Genomic DNA, 23,119 nt, shown 5'->3' on the forward strand with positions numbered 1-23,119 from the left:
GACCCAACCTACGATGGCGCTCACTTTCTTCACTAGTTACTTTCATTACATGTTTTAAGATTGTCTCGTCAGTGACAGCTTGATCTGCGAGTAAGGACTTGAGTTCTCTTCTGATATTATTGTCCTTGTGTCCTATGCCTTGATAAACTGTGTGTAGGAAGACACCTTGAACTGTTTCGGGCGTGTACTTAATCTCTGATTCCGGCTTTTTGGACTCAAAAAGGCCTCGCCTTAACACCTTTTTCCACGCATTTTTTTACCATGCTAAAAACTCAGAAATATACGGTAGTTACCGAATTAATTATTTCTCCACATTTAGCTGTGTTTGTTATTTGTTTTCTGTTACCCATATCATGTGGTTTTTAGTTGGTTACAAACCTGTGAAACACAGGGAAATGATGAGAGGCGACAGTGAAGGTTGTTCTTTGCCACGCTTCTGCCATATTGGAGAAGGAGGACCTCTGACCCCACAAAACCGTCTCCCAAAACGAAGCGCCACCTACTGGCGTGAGGGTGTAATTACTCAAAACATTTGGAGCCTTTGGAACATCTCCCAAATGAAACTTTTCCATTATATAAAAACTAAAACATAATGTGAACACAGTACTGTGTGTCACAGTAGTAAAAGGTGTTTGCCGTGTGTTTTTAACCAAATAACAACTAACAATTGTCAAAATACTTAGAATCATTGTCATTCATTCATTGTTGATGTGTCTGTGTTTAGTAGTTTGGGGTTTTCAGGGTTTTTTTGTTTGTTTTTGAGAAATTCGACAATAGAGGCACAAGAGATATACAAGATTGTAGCAGTCCATGGGTTTTAAAATGAAAATCTACCACTGTTACCATAGCAATTAACAACTCAACTCAAAACAAAATATAATATCCCCTTATATTCCCTCTTTTCAATGGGAAAAAGTCTTCAAAAATCATCCATAAACAGGAAGCTTAAATGGACATAACCAACCATAAATAGACACTGAAATCGTTCATACTGATTGTGTCCAGGTTATTTCATGAAGACAATATTGTGTGTGCTTTTGTAATTAAGTTAATGTAACAAAATTAAGGTTGATTATAAAGATTATCCCATTGTGAGCAGTGTGTTTAGTCTGGGTTTGGTTTTGGTTTAAACCTGGTTAGTCCTTGTTTGGTTATATCACCGTGGTTTGCTCAGCTTAATTGTATTCAGAAACAAAACAGAAGTGAAACCTGATATGGAGGCGTCATCCATGTGCTTTTTAAATTATCTTAATTAATATGAGGCTGCACAAAGAGCTAGCAAACACAAATTACAACAAAAAGGTTTAAGATAGCGCTGCAAGGTTAATCGCAATCAAATCAAAGTCACAATTTGAATGGACATAATGAGCAAATCAAGTACTATAATTTCCTCCACACAGCAAAATATCCTTAGTCTTATTCTGCATAAAACCTGTAAGCCTGTAGTTTAAATCTGTACAATCATGGTCTGAAATGTGATTTTTGTATTAGTTTGTCACTTCATATTTCAGTCTTTTTTGACAATTCTTCTAGATGCTTTAAAAATGTGAACTTTGAGCATGATCCTGTTATGAAAAACATAAATCCCAAATCTAATCGCAATTGCAATCCTTGTCAGAAAAATCACAATTCGATATTTTTGCCAAATGGTGCAGCCCTAGATTATAATGTAGTTGGATATGCCTCAGAGTTAAAACAACTCAATAAACCATAGTCCAAAATGCTCTCTGATTAGAACGACTGAATTGATACATCACATATCGTGTCCCGGGGCAGCTAGAAGTCACAGACAGGACCTCACTCTCCTCACCCCACTGTCCCCGGACAACCCCCTCCTCCTTTATCACTAGACCCCAGCAGCTGGCAGCCTCCAGCACTTACTGGGCCCAGGCTAATCACTGGAGCTGCAACCACCACTATCCCCACACCTGCCCCCTCACTGGTGGGACTGGCCCATCTGGGAGCATATGATCACACTGCATGGGGGGTGTTCTTTTACCTCCCAGAGCTGGCTCATGTACAGTGAAATCTGGACAGCTGAGCATGTTCTGACATTGATCTCTCTTATGTTAGTGTCATGGTGTGGGGATGTCCGATGGGTACAACAAGGAATGTACAAAAATGCATGTATCTTTAAAATTCATAATGAAAAATAATATTTGTATAGATGGATACACTGTAGATATGTTTAGACTTTTTTATTCTAGTAGTATCAGTAATACTAACAACTGGTAAAGCTATGAATTTAATAATGTGATAGGGTCTGATTAAACACAGCTGTTATTTGGACAAACTACAAAGAATCTAAAACCTTTTGCAGCACAACATTACTTTTTAAATTAGAGCAACAACATTACTTTTTAAATTATGAGTATATCAGTGTGCTTGGTATTAAAATGCACATATGTACTTTGAACTATACAAATTTATTATTTAAAAATGTATAGATGGGACAGATTTGGACATTTCCTGAATAGTTTTAGAGTTTTGTTGTTTTATTATTTTAGTTTTGTGAACGCACCTAGCTGGAAAAAAAAGCAAACAATGTACTAAAATAAGCAATGCAAGGACACTTCTAGGGCATTTCCTGTAGCACTTTGATTGCGTAGCACTATTGTGGAGGTGACAATGCAAGGCGTTTAAAGCAACGGAGCCACAGTGCTGAGATAAGCCATCATCATCATTAGCGGAGAGCAGATGGCCGCTTGATCAGGCACATTGCTCTGCTCCGGTAGTATCTGTCTAAGTCATTATAGGAACACACTCCATGCACCAACAGAGACCATTTATACAGCTCCAGCTAAAGTCAACCTATTTGTGTTAACAAATGGCCTCTGACTCCAAATGCACTCATTTACATTACCTGTACACTGTCCAAGGGAGGAAGATATTTTGGAGGGTAAAAAATATACAGTCATAATAACTCAATGGTACAAATGTAGTAACTTTTTTGTGTGGAGTTTGCATGTTTTTCCTGGTCTGGGTGGCTTTTCTCTGGACACTCTAGTTTCCTCCATCAACCCAAAACATGCTCAATAGGTAAAATCCTCATGATCTGGAGCAGGGTCCCCGGACATTGCACCACTCTTGGCAGGATGCACTACCAGCACTGAAGAAAGGGTCAAATACAGAGGACAAATTTCTCTACACCGTGACAATAAAGTGTACCTTAACCTTGATATTTTGTAGAAACTTACCTGCCACTTTGCACATAGGTCCCACCAAATGAATCAGTATCATGAGCCAGGGTATCTCAGAATGTCTTAGATGTATTTTCTGGCTCAACACAGGGGAGTTTAGGCACTCTTGTAAAGTTTGGCTAAGACAATTTTTGTATTATTAACTATGTAAGAAAACATGACTAAACTTTAAGTAAATCCTGGTTGTAAAATCAGTTTGCTCATGCTTTACACGGGGTTTAGTCCCTCTTCCTTTTCTTACTTTATGTGCTACAAATATGTATAATATAAAAATACTTGAATTAAGAATATTGTAATTTATCTGAGTAAATATGACTTGACATGTAAAATGTGGCACAAAACATTGTATCTTTTTCCATTAGTGAATTATTTTACTTGACAAGTAAATCCTCAAGTTAAAATGCTTTTAATTCAAGTAACTCAACTAAGTAAGTCAACTATTATTTGTTGCCATCTATTTTAAACTCTGCTATTTAGAGCTGGGTTAGTAGCATAGTTCTTTAATGACATTCTGGACTGTTGTGTCGCACGTAAAAGAACAATCAAGAATGGCAAGTATGTATGTCGTCACATTGTGGTCATTTCCAAAAGAAACTCAGTACACTAGACTGATATCAGACTTTCTCTAGGGTACTTTTGGGCATATGATACTACTGGTACCATTACAGAGCCATTACATACAGTGCCTGTATTTCTTGTCAGCCCTGGTTCAGAACAGGAGGACTCATTGCTCCTGACATGAGCTGACAGAGAAAACTAAATTTAGCCGCAGGGTCTGTGCGTATAGTGACGACAGAGCAGACACACAGCACTTTGGCCTGAATACAGATGTAGAAATAGGATACTTTTACTCTGTTGGTTAGCAGAGACACTTTTGGAAATTGTTTGACCCTCTTCACAATATCAACTAATTGTAAGGAATACATATTTGATCGTACGGGTCAAATGTTGTGTAAGTTGGTACGTGGCTGCTTCTATTGAAATTGCATTAACGTGAGAACAACAAAGCAAGAATATTCAATGCAGATACAGATATTTATAACTTGACAACACCTTTATTATTTTTTCATAATCTTCAATAACTATAGCCTGCCATTTGTTACATTTTCTGGTGGTACTATTGGTAATTTCAAGATTCAAGTTCATAACTGAAACAGAGGCCTAAAAAAGGATTCAAAGAGTGAATAGTTGTAGCTGACCCAGATCTGACCTCTGACGTATCAACAGTCAATATCTCCTGCCTGGGACATACCCCAACGGGCATTACACAGAGCACAAACATCAGTGTGGACAATTGTGACAAAACAGGCTATCACAGCTTTAGAGAACATATGTGTTTTGTTCCCTTGTTTTTAGTCTTATAACATATGTAGATCATTTTCGGTGCAAACAGCAGTATTGACAAATGCTTCATAACTGAAAAATATCCACTGACCTCTGTTGACCTCCTTAAAACTGTTTAAAAATGCAGAGTTAATATGCAGAGTTAATAAGCTCTGCCTCCAGTTGTGTTCCCTAGCAGGAAGTGAATGTTCTTTTATGTCTTATTATTGTTTTTAACCTTATGCATGACCTAGAATACTGAAAACTTAATAAACACAAGTTAGTCTAGAAAAGTGGGTGGAGATACAGGGTGAGTGAGGTTTTTGTTTTCATCATCACCAGTGTCTAAACTCCAGATGGATATATTCCTGTTTCTATTCCTATTCAAATTAATCTGAATCTCTCTGGGTTGAAATGAGGTTTAGGGTAAGCAATTATAAAAGCTAAAACGTCTGGTATAAGCACAGTGTTGCCATAGTGCCCTAACCAGGAAGCACACAGAATAACAGTGTGAATAAAGTGGTGTTCTGTAGGTAGACCGGTGCCAGTGTGAACCAGGTCCTGGAGAGGGCGGGGGCCTTCTGCACTTTATGAATAATGAAAACATGACGTAAACAATGCGGTCCTCTATGCAGCTCGAGCTGGAGGCGCGCGCACCGAAGCGTGATGCGGTCATGACGTAGGCGGCGTCGTGGAGCTTTAATCCAGTGCCGCAGCAGCGCAGCCGGGAGGTGACAGAGGAGGGGGTAGCACGGCCGGACCGGACACCGATGGAACTCAGGAGCTAGGCTATAGGCTGCTACCAGGCCCGATCCACTAGGACTTTAGATAGACACGCGTAAAAAATCACCCCGCAAAGCCTACACGACGACAGGAACGAGCCGTGTGTTAGCCTAGCCCAGACCCCCTCCTCTCTGTCTACTGACTATTCAAAGGCGAGCACTGTCAAAGAGGTCTTCAAACGCTTGTCGAAATACATTCACTGACTAACATAGCGTTTATATCGACCAGAGCGGAAACGGAGGAACCGTCGACGCTCTGTCCCGGTTCGCCCTTCAGCTGCGCCCCCGCTGTCTGTGTCAGCTGCTGCGCATCACCGAAACATGCAGGATGAGCCTGTGGGGGTGACCAGCACACACTCACCCCCGTCCAACGACGACAAGGACAGCGGCAGTGGTACTAAACCCACCGAGAAACGACCGGACCATCGCCACAGCCCCGACACTCAGCTGTGCGCGTTCACGTCCGTGTACAACCTCCTGAACCAAAGGACTACTTTCAGCGAGCCTTTTTACACGACGCTGTCTATCAGTGACCTTCAGCACAGTCATAAAATCCATCTGCAGCCTGGTCTGAGCCCCCCGCTGGAGAAGACCGAAACCCGGCTCTGCGCTGACTCTTCCCTGGAAGAGGCTCAAACTGATGCTGCGTCGCCATCGCCCTCTTCCGTAAAAACGATCCAAATGGACTCCCCCATCGCCCACCACAACGGCAATGGCAGCAGCACCGCGAGCATGTTATCCGGGGGTCTCAGCGCCGCTTTCCCAAACCCCACCCAAGAGATGCAGAGCGCCAGCGGGGGGTCCACCTCACCTTCCCTTCCTGGTTTCGGTACCCCGTGGTCGGTCCAAACCAGCTCCTCTCCCCCGCCCGCACCCATCAACCCCGTCCACACCATGAACCAGATGCCCAACACAGATTCAGACTCCAACAGCTTCTACCCCGGCATCCCCTCCTCCATAAACCCGGCCTTCTTCCAGAGTTTCTCGCCGGTATCAGCTAATCCGTGTCCCGGGATTAACGTGCAGGGCTTCAGTGGTCCTTTCTCCCCGCAGATGAACGTGCCCCCACCGCCCCAGAGCCGCAGGTCCCCGGTCAGCCCTCAGATGCACCCGCAGCAGGGCGCCTTCCTCCAGCAGAGAAACAACTACAACCAGCATCAGGTGAGCGCATGGCACACGCAGGTCACACATATGGCCGCCATTACCTCCTCCACTTCCGGCTGTATCTTCTCCATCATGACCACCACTCTGCCTCGGGGAGAGGTCAAATCAGGATTTTATGCATAATCATTATAGCTGCTACTGGAGGCTAAGCAACATCTTGTGACACCGGCCTGGGCGTTCTCTGGGCTATAGGCAAATGACTGTTGAGTCTAAACAATGTCCAATGATTATAAGAGCATGTTCTGACATGTTCAGTGACTAAATGTGCCCCGTCCTTCATTTGCTCCAAACTATGTTACTAGTGCTCCAGGTAAGCATTGTTAATTGTTACGCTGATTGTCCAGAGTTAACCATAATAGCCTACTGATCATGCTGTAACCCCACTAATGTATAAAATATGCCTAAAATAAGTTACAGAAGCAACACTTTGCTTGCAAGTGCATTCATAGCCTACTGATCAGAGTCCTCCGTCTCTAGACGCCCAATGTCAGTGTTCACTTCCTGATTTCAATGCAAAATATTCGACATTTCTCCAGAATGTTGTCCTGTCATCTGTTTAGACAATAAATCTCTCTCAGAGCTCATAAAAGGATGGGTAAATCTGTCCATCTCTGAATACTGCTGCTGTTCTTTCCTGGAAGCAGGCAGTGGGAAGTGGTCACATGATTGTGGCTGGTTCAATACAAAGACACTGATGGTTTGATGGTGCCTTCACTGGTCCAGTGACGTTGTGGGACATTACAGTGCTGATGCTGAGGGGATATTTGTGGTAATGGGCTGGTGTAAAGACAGTCATGGTGTAAAGACACACTGAATGAGATGGTGCTTGAGAGCGGTGGGTTTCCTCATGTGATTTGCAAACAGGGCGTGGAGCCCTCTGAGCCTGCAGCTTTTACATCTCATGCATCGTTGACCCTTAACCTCTGATTCTGGTTAGAGCCACATACAAGTACTTTCCAGAATCACAATGAATAAATACAATCTAAAAATTATTTTTACAAAATTCAACATTTTAGTTTATCTAGTTTATTATTTATATAAGGTTAAATATTGTTAAATCATATTGCATGTATTAAAATATGGTTATTAACAATACCAAATATTAGCAAAATATGATTATGTTCAACATTGTTCTCAATAACAGTATAATTATAATATCACAGTTCTTTTTTCACATTGAGATTCAACATATGTACTGGTCATATATATATATATATATATATATATATATATATATATATATATATATATATATATATATACACAAAGCCTATGAGTAATGTGGCATTAGTTTAGTGCTCAGTGCTGCTGTGCTCCTCCCTCCAGTCTTCTGGACACCATCTCAGCCGTACTTATGAAGCAACTCCTCATATTTGTACTTCATTCAGTCATGTAACTGTTCCAGATTACATTTGTTTGACTGTGACAAACACTGACCATTGATAAGCTTGTGTGGAAAACTTCAGACAAATTTGACTGGTCCCAGTTGTCCACCAAACATGATTTTAACCAAATGGAGAAGCTGTATTTAGTGAGATGATGTGAGCATGAGTGCAGGGAGCAGGTGCCGGCTGAGTGCAGTGTAACTTACACTAGCAGTGCACGAGATGCCTGGTATTAGACTTAAAGCCCTAAAGCTTCTTATCGCTCCTCGTTATACTAGCACAGTGCTTCCCAAGCTGTGGTTTGAGAACCACTTGTAGTGGTTTTCATATATCTTTCAATTTATCTTATGTTCTGGTGAGGTGTGAGCGATAATGACCAAAGGAATACTTTCTTCTGATATGGATAAAGAGATAATATTTTTGTAATCTATCATTGTTCAACAAAGTGCCTGTACATGTCTTTGCTGAAGTTCAGTCATTGCACAAATGTGACTGAACTTTAACACTGCATGCAAAGATGCACAGTTATCACTTTATATCCTTTATTTTTATCATATCTTTTTCAGTTTAATTGCATTCAAAAGACAAAAGACACATTAAAAACAAATAACACTTTTACAGGTTAGGTGTTAATAGGTATTTATTTGAGCTTGGCTGAACTGTGTATGTTTTATTCCAGTTATGATGTTAGTCCAGTCTTTGCATTTAGTGTAAAACTCAAAGGTTTCATGATGACTCTGACCAGCCCCACCTCTGTGTTTTATTTGTCCCCTGTGTAGCCTATGGTGAAGCCCTCTCCATGGAGCAGTCACCAGGGGAACGGCTGGGGCTCTGGGGGGATGTCCTGGGGCAGAGACCACCGTCGAGGGGGGAGTGGTCTAGGTATACCTGGGTCCATCAGTCACCTCTCTCCACTCAAAAAGCCCTTCTCCAGTAACGTCATCGCGCCTCCCAAGTTCCCACGCTCCGCCGGACCTCTGGGACCCAAGTCGTGGATCGAAGAGAACATGTTTCGCACAGATAGCAACAGCAACACCCTCCTGCCCCTCCAGGTGAGTTTATTAAAGTACATAAGGACTGGATTGGTTTAGTGAGTAAGAATGGTAGGTTTGTGTCCATCTATTTTAGGCTTATTTAATGAGTAAATTATTAATGACAACAAATTGAGCATTGTTGGCAAATAGCTAACAGCCTCTCTCTCTATATATATTTTTTTTACATTTTGAGGACTTCACCATTCAAAAGATTGGACATTTTGTTTTAAAATGTAAATTGCTCTTTTGCCTGTCCTGATTTTTCATCATTCTAATATAATGTAGGCTAATAATATATGCTTAGTTTAGCTTACTGAGTAACTTTTTTCATTTGTAACAAGATATACTGATGCACAAAACATATCGTTATAAGTAGTCGTAGTATTTAGAGTAGTAGTAGTAATTGTTTTAGCACTTTCATAACATGTTCAAGCAGCACCATGTACGTGGAGTTTCTTCAAAGCATCTACGCTACAACATACTGATTAGTTAATAACACTCTACGCATACAAATGCACATTGGAGGTATTCCTTTGTTGTAGCAGAAGCTCAATACAACTTTCACACCAGACACAACAGAGCAGCAGCTGTGATGTGATGCTGTGATGTCTTTGTTTTGGGACATCACAGCATCAGTGTCAGAAGAAGACGAAAGTCCAGGGGGAGGGATTTTGGGGCTATTTGTTTGACGTCAAGCCCTTCCATTGAAGTAGTATTGGTACATTTTGCATTTCAATAACATGGGAGGGGTCCTAACTGACGCACTCTGCAGGTTTGATGGTGTGAGATAGTGGAGGCAGGGTGAGGGGGTTATTTATAGAGGTGTGCTTCAGGTAGACGAGTTGGCACGGGATGTCTCTGCAAGAAAAGAATGAAAATGCTAAAGCTGCTAAGTTCACATAAGGTGACACATGTGTTAGTATGTGTTTAGTAGTAGGGATTGAGGTTTGATTTGTATGTAACTTTTTATCAGAAAAATCAAGTATAATTAATTCAATAACTTTTTCATTTTCTGTTTTTTTTTTTTTTTTACTGAAAAACATGTGTCATTACTGTGAGTGAGCTTGCATCTCCACAAAGCCAAGGCTATAATTTTCCACAGTATGGCATAAAACTCCATGGAGAATGATTCTAAGTATTGTTTGAATGCTCTATTTCCATGGAATTATCAAGTGATGTGCTACATCCGGAAAGTTACACAGTGTTGTTTTAACTAATACCAGAATCATGTTTGTAGAGGTTTAAACTTCAGGCAGGCAGAGAACACTGTTATCTAAATATTATTACAAGTCCCCTTTGGGATTTATAGCCTTAGTGTTTTGTTTTAAAGTAGTCAGACTAAAAACAATTTGAGTTTCATCTACGTTCAATCAAAAGTATAATTTTTCATAACGTCTGATGAGCAGTAAACACAAAAACCCCTTCACCTTCATTCATTCATGAACTAATAGCTCAATAAAATTCTTTACATCATGTGAGAATTTCCTCCTTTGAAACAAATTACAGATATGGATTTTATTAGCCTTTTCAACTAAATCAAAAATGGCTCACTGAAGGGACGATAATCGTATGACGAAGTTGCTTTGAGCTCAAATTATTATCAATATCAGTGCCAAGAAACACAGTACTTCCTATTCCAGGAAGCAGCCCTGGCACACAGGATTGTTCATTTCCATAAACAGTTTTGAATCCAGGATTTTTCAGATTCCAAGTCTTTTCCTTCCTTCCTCTCTGTTTTATGTTTCAATGACACATTAGAGAGAGAGGGACTGAAATATTATCCAGATGCACATACAATATTCAAATGTTATACTTTATAGATTTAGACAACTCCCCAGCCTTTTTGATGTTAAATGTGATGGTAGCAACAGCAAGCATGAGTCATGAGCAATACAATAGTCCAAATAACTTTTTGAGGCTGGATTAGGAATTATAAAATAAATTAATACAATGGTCATACAAAACTATTATGTGTTATTTGTGACTATTTCAAAAAACAAAATGTCTACTTCTTAATAACTCTTGTACATTATTTATGTCTGAGTACATGCCTCTCCAGGTCAGTGTTACTTTTCTCTCTGGGAACAAAGTCCAAGAACATACCTTCACATAACCCCTAATGGGAAAAACACAGAAAGAATGTTAATCCAAACGTGAGGTAGTTAGACTTAAAATCCTCAGGCATTTAAAGCCAAGGACTTAATTACTACACGATAATATAAAGGGCTTACACATGCGTGACCAAAATGTGATCTTATCAGAGTGGAGTCTACTTAAGTAGCTACAAAAAGATAATCAGATTTAAGTGTTAAAATGACTTCCATTGATACATTCAACATCTTTTCCTATTTTTGAACAGGAATGGCATTAGTGCTTAATCCATGAACTATACACTCGGGACAATGGACTGACACAGAGACATTCTTGAATTAAATAAATTGACCTTTGCCTCTACAAAACCCGGTCTAAACTAGGACTAAACCAGGTCTAAACTAGGGCAAAACTAAACAATAAAACAAGGTTGAAATCAGGACTGAAATAGAACTAAACTAGGACTAAACCAGATCTAGGCCAGGTCTAAACCAGAACTAAACCAGGACTAAACCAGGTGTAAACCAGGTGTAAAGGAGGACTAAAGCAGGTCTAAATCAGGACTAAACCAGATCTGAACCACGACTAAACCGAGACTAAACCAAGACTAAACCGGGTCTAAACTATAGAATAAAACTAGGCTGAAATCAAGGCTGAACTAGAACTAAACCAGAACTATACCAGGTCTCTATGATACAGTTACAGTAACACACAACCATTAATTCTCAAATTAATTTAGAGTAGAAACGTAAAAAAAATTATAAATTATAAATTGAACATATTTAATTATTAGGAAATAAGGTGAGGAAGAACATCGTTGGACCTGCATTATACAGTTTTGCTGAATCAACCTTCTCTGAACCAACACAAAGCAGAAAAAATACATGAAAGATTTTTGCACAGAACAGATGTTTGGTTGATCTTCATTTTGGTGGAAATTGTCGAGAAGGTCAGACTATCGAATAAACTTGTCTGTTGCTGGGCTGTTATAACTGAGGTGATTTCTATTACTGTGATTTGCAGTAAGATAATCTCTTCATAATTTGTTGACACTTGTGTTTCCAGGACCGCTCTCGGATGTACGACAGTCTGAACATGCACTCCCTGGAGAGCTCTCTCATCGACATCATGCGCGCAGAACAGGATCCTATGAAAGGTAGAGTTGCCTTTCCCTTTCTCTCTGCCCTACCGGGTCAAATGGACGGATCGGGTTTACTCTGGGCAGGCAGAGTGTGTGCACTAGACCAATGCAAAGATACAGGGCTGTGTGCTCATTTTCCACTTCAGCTGAAAACTATACTGTCATGGGATGTCTTTAATTGACGTGCAATACTAGTAGTAGTAGTAGCAGGAGCAGCAGTAGTAGTAGTAGTAGTAGTAGTAGTTGTAAGAGTTGGAAATAATATAATTTGTAGTGGTAGTTGCCATAACTATTGAGCTGCAGTGATAGTAGTAGTAATCAGTTGACGTAGTGATAGTAATAGCTGCAGCAGTAGTAATAATAGTTGCAGGAGTAGAAATATTTGCAGTAGTAACAGTGGTACGGGAAGTGGTAATAGTTACCAATAAGAGTAGAAGTATTGTATTAAATGCTACATGCTAGAAGTTGGCTCAATGTTAATATCCTCACTACTATATATTTTAAATCCTAATAATAATAATAATAATAATAAAAATAATTCAATGTTACAATAAACCCACTTTTCTTCTATTCTTTTATCAATTTGACTTTCTGCAGATTCTCCTTGAATTAAATTGGTTGAGTTACTTTTGTGTTTCTAAAGATACTGTAATTCATCCTGACATGGTAAAAAGGCAGAGAAAACCTGGTACATGGAGTGATATAGAGATGTTGTTTTGCAGCTGTAGAGGTAGATTGGCAGTAGCAGAGAGTGTAGCCCGACACTGGCCTCTGAGGCTCAGCTGCTGGACATTAGAGCAGCAGTGTCAAATAACCTGCTCTAAATGAGACTGGTTTACAGCTCACAGTTTAGCTCCACTAAACCACCCACCAATAACAAATACACTCTGCAGTCAATTTAAGGAAGAACAGTGCCATAGTTACAGTTACCGCACATATCGAGAGAGTATGAGAATATTTGTCTTTTATACACAAATTTTTTTAATAAATTGGTTTAAGATAATAGTACATAATACTTGTATAAAGCTTTCCATGACACTCAAAGATGATTGCTAGATGCTAAAAATGAAAAAAGTTAATGAAACTGAACTATTAATATCTACTTATAATCAATATCATCATCTATACCTATACCTATTAAATATCTAGTGTAAATAACATGATATGATAATAAATTACCAGTGCATGACTATATAAAAAAAGCAAATTGCAATTTTTAAGTATTAATATTGCGATTATATTTGCAAAATAAGTAGGATCCTGTTCAGAGTGCACATTTTAAACAATTTTAACATTTGAGAGAACTGACAGGTTAATACAGAAAATTCTGATAGAGGTCTAAACTACAAGGTTAGCAGTTTTTGTTTTTTATAAAATTGCTTACATCACATTCTATTACTTAAACAATTGCAGTCTTTGCGATTTGATAATTGCGATAAACTGTGATTATAATATGATTTCAATATATTGTGCTGCCCTATCATACATATTATAAACGTATTCATACGTATTTCTCCTGTATTGTGTGTTATGACGTCTTTAGTATTAGAACACGTAACATTGTTTTATCCTTTAAAAACCACAGTAACTGACAGAGTAAATGACCTCAGCATGTTGGACCTTATTAATTACGTGGATTAATTACCCAGCCGCAGTCGTTGTCCTGTAATAGTAGGACAAATAGATCTAATGGGCTGAGTTTTTTGTTCTCCTCAGCAGTATGAGCAGATGGAGAGGACATGGCCCAGTGTGCAGAGCAGGAGCGGGCCATCCAGGCTAAATTTAGATGCAATGGTGCTTCGAGACACTGCGTATGACAGCCCAGAGAGGAGAGGGGAGAGAGGAGAGGAGGGAGGAAAGCGAGGAGAGGAGGCCGCTGGGCAGTTATAGAGCTAACTGCAGCTAGCAAAACACAGGCAGGGTGCAACATGAAAGAGTGGATGGACTAGTACGACAGCTGAAAGAGGTGAGCAGGCAGGATTACATGTTAGCAATTAGCGCATTCCAGTGAGATGAATGAGAATATTAGAAAATTTTCATTCAGCAGTTGGGATTAATTGTAGACCTCTATTTTGGGTTTAGATCAAACAATAAAGAGACGAAAAATCAGAAACTGAAAGTAGTTATATTGGAAACCTTATGTCATCCTTTCACATTTTTCATAATAGGTGCAATTTTAATGGCAAAGGGTCAGCCACCTGCTCGTCTCCATGGAGATCGCTTTGCTGGGTGTATTCCGTACAATGGCACTAAATGTGTCTGTCATTCAGTTGTTTTAAGTGTGAAAAACAATCACGCTAAACATGCATTCGTGCTATGAGCAGGGTCAGCTCTTCACAGATCTGACCTGTAACTTGGCCTGATCGGCTAGATGATGGATAATTTTAATGCGATACTGTGGAACATTTAAGACAAAGCAATAACATCTCCATAAAGACAAGCAGGTGTTAGAACCTTCACCATAAAAGTTGCATTGTGAACCTTGATTGGAATAAAAATGCAAAAATGATTAGTTATATTAGTTTATTTTTAGTTATACAAGTTGTTTTCTCATCAAATTACATAACTAGATTTTTAATCTCATTACAAACATGACAGCTCGCTAAAATGTCCTGTAATACAGTCTTGTGAGTGCATATTTCAGCTGCATATTTGACCTTGTCCAGCCTGATCATCCAGTTGTGTTTGTGGATAAATAGCTCTTTTCTTCCTCGTGCCAGCCCTGTGACCAATCCGCCGTGGTGTGTTCAAAGACAGCCATTGTAGTTTGTGTTTTTCTTGTTGTGATGCTGCTGTCTGACCCTGTCCTCTCCATCTGCTCTGTCTATGTCCCTCCTCTTGTGAATGTGTATGTGTTTGTGTGTGTGTTGGGTGCGTGTCACATCAGGCCGTGTAGGATGCCCTTACCCCGGGGCAGAGGGCCTTCTCATGCTCAATGGTAATTATGATTTAGTAGAGTCTGTGTCCCCCCGTGTGCACTGCATCCCACTCAACTGTGAGGGCCCAATACATTTACACTATACGCTCCCGAGTCAGATCAGATCATACACTCGAACGTTAGTAGTACTATAGTATTGCAGTGAGAAGTTCTTCACTAGATTTAAAATGGTGTCTAGTAAATTGTAAAGGAAGTACTTGGAATTGCTGTATGTCAAATTTCACCAAATTGACTGTTGTGAGCTTTAATCCATGTTAGAATGTGGTTACCTCATTAAAAATATACTGGAGTTGTGTTTTCTTTCTACTACCTTTTACCTTTTGGTTCAGCAGAGATTAGCAATTCCAGGGCTGAAATCCAAAGTCCAAATGCTTCTAGTGAAGGTGTACAGAGTTTAAAAACACAGTGGAGCGCTTCCTACCTAAATATGCAGGGTTAAACATGTGTGAATGAAACAAAACAAAACTCCAGGTCTGTTTTTGATGAGCATATAACAACATTATAACGTAGATCAGAACATAGCGTGATATGGGCCCTTTAAAAAACTATTTGTAGCATGTTTATGTTGAATAATGAGTTGAACGAATAGTAAATTGGAATATGAAATGGCTTTTTTAAGAAGGCAAATTATCTGTATATTATTGACAACTTTAAATAAAATAGTCTTTGTCAGTTGATGAAGCTCTAAATGTTTATTCATAAAGTCATTACCTTATGAATAACCTAGAGGCATAACTGTTAATTTTATATCAATCTAAGTTTTTCCCTTCACAAAATTGACACAGCTGGTATACTCTGCCTCAACAATAATAGTGTTTTATAACTGTCTCAATGGGACAGTCATAAATCTAGGTCAGAACACATTTGGAAATTACTATGAAACTGTTTTTGGTGATTTTCCCATTGAGACAGAAACTGATTTGGTACACATTACCACTAACTATATTAAATACACGTACACTGATTTAATGGGAAATAAAGGATTATATTGTTCAAATGTATATCCAGCTGAAATGTGCTCTTACTTCTCTACATGCAGCTAGAGGCTATGGGAGACGTCGAGGTAAATTTGAAACATTTTGTGGCCTTTACTGTGGCATGCTTACAGCTTCAACGGGCACCAAACTGAGGCCTCAAGTCAGGATATGGTCGATAATTCAAATGAGTAAACCAGCATTTATTATCAACAAAGTTAAAAATGATAGGACCAAAACTAGAAATTGCAGTATTCATAGTGCCTACAAGGTCTCAGCATTGGCCCATGAGCTTAACGGCTTATTTCAATAACTGCTTTGTGACGCACGGCCTGCTTTTCCATTTCTCCAGTTTCCAGAGTCAAAACAATGGAAAATTATTATTTTACATTGTTAAGTTGAAATGAATATTGTACCAGGGTGTTGTTACCTAGACGACAGATGGTGATTGGACTGAGTGGAAATGCGTTTGATTGCTTCTGCTTTATGTGCCTGTATTTTATTAGCTCTTGGTCTCTAAATGAAATTGTTTTTTTTCATCAGGTCGCTCGTCTCTGTTCCCCATCGATGACAATCTCCTTGACGATGGCCATGTGAACCAGGGCGTCCCGGGACTCAACTGTTACCCACACCAGAACGGGGAACGCATCGAGCGCTTCTCCAGAAAAGTGTTTGTGGGAGGTCTGCCCCCTGATATAGATGAAGGTTTGGGAATTTTTTCATGACAATTTAAATGTTCTGTTTCTTATTTCCTATTATTTATTTGTATGTATTCAGATGAGATAACATCCAGTTTCCGCCGCTTTGGCCACCTAGTGGTTGATTGGCCGCATAAAGCAGAAAGCAAGTCCTACTTTCCACCTAAAGGTACATTATAAATTTATAATTTTGTAACATCAAAATCACACAATATAATGCCACATCAAATCTGTGTTTTTTCTATATTATTTTATTAATGTTGTTTCATATCTCATGATCTATCTTGTTTGTTTATGAATGATTACAGAATCATAATTAAGCTAGGATTTAGCATAATTTAAAACAAGATTCCTATTTTTTTTTCTTTTTACTTTAATTTGTTTGATAATCACATTTTACAATCCTATATTATTCGAACATGTTTTATTTAAATCATGGTCATTACATTTTGCGATTAGAGTTGAATATTTTAGCTAAAATAATAATAATTTAAAAAAAAATTCTACTAGGTATCAAAAGTCAGAATTTATACTTAGAATGGACATTTTTAACATGTCCTGGAGTTTTACTTCTGGTAGACAGGGTCATTCTTGTAGAAGTCTATGGCCAGTTTTTCATATGCTAAAATAAAAACTAACATAATTGCAACTTGTTTGTTGTTGATTTGTTAAATGCATTGAAATTGAGTTGATTGTTCAGCCCTAGTTATCTGTTTTCCTCCCAGCAGCTGTGCTACGTGAGCATGTGTTGTGGCCATATGTTGTTTGATCGTGTTTGTGTCTCCAGGATATGCCTTCCTACTGTTCCAGGAGGAGAGCTCTGTGCAGGCCCTCATCGAGGCCTGTATGGAGGAGGATGGGAAGCTTTACCTGTGTGTGTCCAGCCCCACCATCAAAGACAAGCCTGTGAGTATCTTCCACTCTCACTATCACATCATTTATAAAACACTCACTACTAGCATTTAAATGATTTCTTCAGTTATTTCAATACTCATATTGGACTGTATCTTAAATCATATGTTAAAGGATTATTCAAATCATCTATCTATAAAAAAGTATTCAGTAACATTCTACAATAATTACACTTTTAAGTAACCTTAATAAAGCATAAACAAAGACTTCATTCATATTGTTAGTTGTTTAAAATGCGCAGTAAATAGTTTAAGAATGATCCAGGCTTAGTAACAACTTAAGCCTAAGTCCTTACTCTGACCCAACTTTTCTTTTGTATTTTTGAGTGTATCTGTAAAAACAAATGTGTCTAGTCCGACATTCTGGAGAAAATTAGAAGTTCATTCGCAAAAACTATGTTGTTTTTGTTACCATCTTCTACAGCTGAGTAAATTTGCTCAATGAAGGATCTTTCTTTTCTTGCATAAATTCAGTTTGGCTATGGAAAATACTGCTAGGACACATGGTCTATTTTTGTAAATGAACTCTTCAAATATAATCAAGTGAATGTTTTGTGCGCTGTGGAAATGAGCCAAAATGCTCACCGCTGCTGATGACGATATTACAGCCCAGGGAACTCATTTTGTTTATTAGCACTTAAAAAAAACATCAGTAATAGCTAGCTTAAGTTGACTTGTTATGAAAGACAAATAGTTATTTTATCACCGGTATAATTACTAATTAAGAATTTAATAAATCTTGGGTTTAATTCAGAAATTTTTTTTTAAAAGTTGCTTTATGCTCATATTGAAGGTTCAGATCCGCCCTTGGAACCTGAGCGACAGTGATTTTGTGATGGACGGGTCTCAGCCTCTGGATCCCCGCAAGACCATCTTTGTGGGGGGAGTGCCCCGCCCCCTCAGAGCCAGTAAGCACAATATTTACAAAATACTACTATACTCTTTCAGTTTTGGTCATTAGTTTTTTGTGCCTGCTTTATCTGTATTTGTTGTCCACATACGAAATGTGTGTACCTTGTGTATAGTTGAGCTGGCGATGATCATGGACCGCCTGTATGGAGGGGTGTGTTATGCCGGGATAGACACAGACCCAGAGCTCAAATATCCCAAAGGGGCGGGACGAGTGGCCTTCTCCAACCAGCAGAGCTACATTGCAGCTATCAGCGCCAGATTTGTCCAGCTGCAGCACGGAGACATTGACAAGAGGGTACGTGTGTGTGTATGTGTGTGTGTTGGGGTGTGGGTGTGTGTGTGTGTGTGGGGGGGGGTGTGTGTGTGTGTGGACTCAGTTGCTGTTACACTGGTGTCTTTTTATTTTGTGCAGGAGTATAGAATTTTCTGTAAGCTATTGTTATCATTACCAACATCACTGAACAAGACACAATGGAAAATTCTCCAGTGTTCCTGTTTATAAGTGTAAGCATTTATGTTTGAATCAATGTTTAGAAATTAGGAAAAACAGCCATACAGCTAGCAGCAGCAGAAAGTGGAAATGTGAAGAAAATACAATTTGAACATTGTATCAGGTAAATAGACGATCTGTAATAAAAAATGCGATTCGGTCTCTGCTGGGAGCATTCGCACTTGCACAAACACCTGGAGCTAAACCTAGACTAGATCAGGGCTATAACAGGGCCAAACCAAGTAGACATCAGGGCTAAATAGGGCTGAAACCACAGCCAAACTAGCACAACTGTGACTTAATGCATCCTAAAACCAAGACTGAATGTCTACTCTTTATCCCATTTTGCACTTACCATGGACAGTCAAGTCAAATAAATTGAAAAAAAGAAAGGAAAAAACTATTGAAAGGGTACATACATTACCAATACCACGTTTGACATTTATATTTTGTATAATTTTGTAATAAATTCAGTGGTGTTTTTCAGGTGGAGGTGAAGCCCTATGTTCTGGATGACCAGCTATGCGATGAGTGTCAGGGTGCTCGTTGTGGGGGGAAGTTCGCTCCCTTCTTCTGTGCTAACGTCACCTGTCTTCAGTACTACTGCGAGTTCTGCTGGGCCAACATCCACTCACGGGCCGGCAGAGAGTTCCACAAGCCCCTGGTCAAAGAGGGCGCCGACCGACCCCGGCAAATCCACTTTCGCTGGAACTAGAAAGAATCCACCACAATGACAGCTAGGGAGCCAATGGTCTCTCTGCCTCTCCTGCTTTCCTGTCAGTATAATCCTGTATGTAGCACTAAACAGTATATTCGAGACATATATATCTATATCTTTTGTAGCAGCCAAACACCACAAGCCTATGTTTTTCACCAAATCTCCCCTTCACATCTCAGGCTGATAACAACCTTTTTGTGGTACGTTCATCTTTTCTAAACGGAGATTTAAAATGACAAAAGAAGAGATTGATTTTTGTAGGTTTTTTTATTACCATTATTTTTGTATGTGAGATTTCAAAGTAGATATGGGAATGTTTTTTGCATGGGGGCAGCTCGTCTGTCTGTCTGTCTGCTGCTATAGCCACCCGACAACAGTGCGTTAAGTGCACATTTGTTAATGGGAAAAACCTCAATTCTTTTATGTCTAGGTCATGACCAAAGGTAGCAACAACATAGGAAGTAAAAAAATACAGTTGTTTCTTGCCATAGACTCAAAATTCATGAAAACAGTAGTGTGAGACCTCAAAATCCCAATTCTGATTTCTGCTAACTATATTTACTACAGTGAAAATTTAACAAGCTCTTTAAAGCTTTGCTGCTATGTATACATAAATATTAGTATAGGGACTATATTTAACGCTATTAGTAACGAGAATCACATCAATTACAATGCAGTATGCACTCAACCACTTATGGCCCCCAATGCCATGAAAAGTGCATGTTTTTTCTATAGGCTTAGCTACACAAAAGCATGCAGGATACATGTGACTTTGACAAAACACAGCAAAGATAGGTGTAAAAATGTGGCGATAATTTAAGATATTTAATGATTTAGTAAGTAGCATGAACATCTAATACGGATGTTTAGAGGAAAAAACATTACAGACATAAATAATGAAACACTATTTAAACTTGCATGTGTCGATGTTTATCTGTTATTTACATACTAAACAATTCAAAAAGTGATATTGGTTCTACTGTAGATTTAGTGGACACCATCTTTTTTGATACGGTGGCCAGTATGGCAAAAATATCCTTTTGAGAAGCAGAGTGGTGTCCAGTGGTCCGTGTTTCGTGTTGTCCCCGTACTGTGTGTGCTTTATGTCGACTGAGGCTCTAGTTAAGTAACGAAAGAAGAATTCAAACATCTTTTCTGCCTTTAACTGCTGAATAATGTATGTTTCCAAAGCTGATATATGAGTTAGCAACGCCACGACAGACCAAAATAGCACAGAGAATGACTTGCGGAGGTCATAGGTCACCTTGGCAATGTCTTTTACTGGAATATCCTTAATGAAAAGGTCTGCTGGCTTGCTTGAATTTTGGATTACTCTTATGGGACAATCTTTACGTGAGGATCGGCATTTTTTGTCGGTCCATTTCGGTACTGTAGCTGTGTCACTTTTATGTCGATGTGATTTTGTCTTTTTCAGTGTTCAGGTGTGTGCTGTTACAAAACTAAAATGAGACCTATTGGAGATTTATTTAACGGCGATAATTTAATTTCATGTCTTGTGTGGACTACTTAACCTGTCACTGACTCCCCTATTTGAAACTTTTTATATTATGCACTACTTTTCTATATACCCCCCATGCCTATTACTTTTGCCCTAATGTGATTCTCCCCTCAAAAAAATGACAAAACCGCCTATTTATAATTACAGATCATTTATAAAGTTTTATTTTTGCATACGTTTAGGATGTAGTGAAGCAGTGGTCTTAAGTTATTCTAATATATGTTGTGTAAACCGGAGTTAAATATTTTCTATAATATATTCTAATGTTGTTTTGATGTTGAGGGCCGTGGGAGTCAAGTTGTAATTTTGACTTTTTGGGGCTTTAGTTCTCACAATATATCGTCACCTGTAACACTTGACTTGTGCTGTTTTTGTGCGATTTTCTATGTTAAAACACTGTTACTTTGTTCTGTATGTGTCTTTGTTTTTGTAAAGAAAATCATATTTATTTCACTATTTTTGTAGACAAATGACTTGATTTTGATTGTATTTTTCTATTTATATATTATACAATTTATTTACCCCCTTTTCCCCAATTATGTTACATGGAAAGACAAAGAATCATGTCATTAGGAGCAGCATCGACTTTTGTATTGTTTTAATTTGAAGGAGGCAAACATATGAAGGTTTAATTTTGTTCTTGGGTGAAACTTGAGATCCCCTGTCCTCGTAGATGCTCTGAAACTTGAATAATAACACATTTTGAAAGGCTGACTAACCTCGAATCTGTGTTGTGACGTGCAATACTGTTTCTAATGTTTGTATAAAAGTAAGATCTACCGTGTAAACCTTTATATAATGCAGATTTTATTTTTTTCATTGCATATTTTGCAGATTTCTGATCCACAGTGTCATTTTTTACTGTCAGAAAAATAAACCCCTGTTTTTTCATTGCAACTATTTTTAAATCCAGATATCTTTGTACTGATGTAAATGATTGTAGTTATTTTGGATAGTGTTTTGCTAACAAAAGGAGAGACTTTTTCATGCATATTACTAGTTTCTTTTCATCTTGTTTTTCCCACTATTTTTAATTTAATGGTAGTAGATACTTGGAATTATTTTTCATTCTAAATGTCATTGGTATTATTTTGTACTTTTATGTGAAAATACACAATATGTAATTTTAAGAAGCTAATTGCTAATATATTATTTGAATTTATTTTTTTGAAGCTAAATATTTGTAATTTTACTGTCAAATTTACACATTTTTAAATCTAAGTTTGTGTATAGACTCAAATGTGTTTGGTTTGCTTGGATTGTAATTATTACTGAATGGTTATTTGATATGCAAAACGATTTCTGTTTATTTTTATTTTGGTTTTGTATTTAAATGGGGTGTTGATTGCGACCTTTTGTTTCTTTCACTTCCTAAATAAAGACCCATTTTGTTTGGAACTATTACTGCTGTTTGCTGTTATTATAGCCCAAATATAATTATTTTTATCCCGAATAAAATGAGCTTCCAAATAATCAGAAATAGCAGGTTATATGAATATTGAGGTCTTTAAGAAACCCTCGGCAAAACATGACAATGCGGTAAAGGAGCTGTTCAATGATCAACATCTCTAGCGCCCTCTAGAGGTCACCGCAAACAATAGCACTCCCACGTCCTAAACAACTGTGCTCAGTCTATGGTCCTAAATAATGTGTACCAACTTTGATTTAAATACATAGCTCGTTCTTATTCATGTAAAATATGTATTATCCCCCGACAAAACTATTAAAAAACCTACGTCACTACGCCACTTGCTGCTAGGCAACGTGCCGTAAACATGTGCAGCTAACGCTCATTTTAAGGCTAGCTAGAATTTAATGTGTATAATCGGCGCTGAGGCC

General features: G+C 38.5%; 1 protein-coding gene across 4 annotated transcripts; it reads left to right on the top strand.

The window, feature by feature from the left end:
* Nucleotides 1–5,205: 5,205 nt before the first annotated feature.
* On the top strand, nt 5,206–22,678 carry cpeb2 (cytoplasmic polyadenylation element binding protein 2). 4 transcript variants are annotated; one of them, XM_033964837.2, is made up of 11 exons: nt 5,206–6,466; nt 8,634–8,906; nt 12,045–12,135; nt 15,008–15,058; nt 16,098–16,121; nt 16,576–16,737; nt 16,810–16,899; nt 17,518–17,636; nt 18,435–18,549; nt 18,667–18,848; nt 19,531–22,678. In XM_033964837.2, the coding sequence occupies exons 1-11, from the start codon at nt 5,627–5,629 to the stop codon at nt 19,756–19,758; spliced, it is 2,175 nt and encodes a 724-aa protein (XP_033820728.1). In that variant the 5' UTR covers nt 5,206–5,626; the 3' UTR covers nt 19,759–22,678. The 4 variants fall into 4 exon arrangements, with proteins under 4 accessions (XP_033820728.1, XP_033820729.1, XP_033820730.1 ...); XM_033964838.2 differs by lacking the exon at nt 16,098–16,121; XM_033964839.2 differs by lacking the exon at nt 15,008–15,058.
* Nucleotides 22,679–23,119: the final 441 nt, after the last annotated feature.

The sequence above is a fragment of the Periophthalmus magnuspinnatus genome, chromosome 4 (assembly GCF_009829125.3).
Source record: "Periophthalmus magnuspinnatus isolate fPerMag1 chromosome 4, fPerMag1.2.pri, whole genome shotgun sequence".
NCBI classification, from domain to species: Eukaryota; Metazoa; Chordata; class Actinopteri; order Gobiiformes; family Gobiidae; genus Periophthalmus; species Periophthalmus magnuspinnatus.

Coding starts and splice junctions, on each gene's coding strand:
- cpeb2 (XM_033964837.2), top strand. CDS start 5,627: ATGCAGGATGAGCCTGTGGGGGTGACCAGCACACACTCACCCCCGTCC. Junction 16,122..16,575: donor AGGCTATGGGAGACGTCGAG/GTAAATTTGAAA, acceptor TTTTTTCATCAG/GTCGCTCGTCTCTGTTCCCC. Junction 18,849..19,530: donor ACGGAGACATTGACAAGAGG/GTACGTGTGTGT, acceptor GGTGTTTTTCAG/GTGGAGGTGAAGCCCTATGT.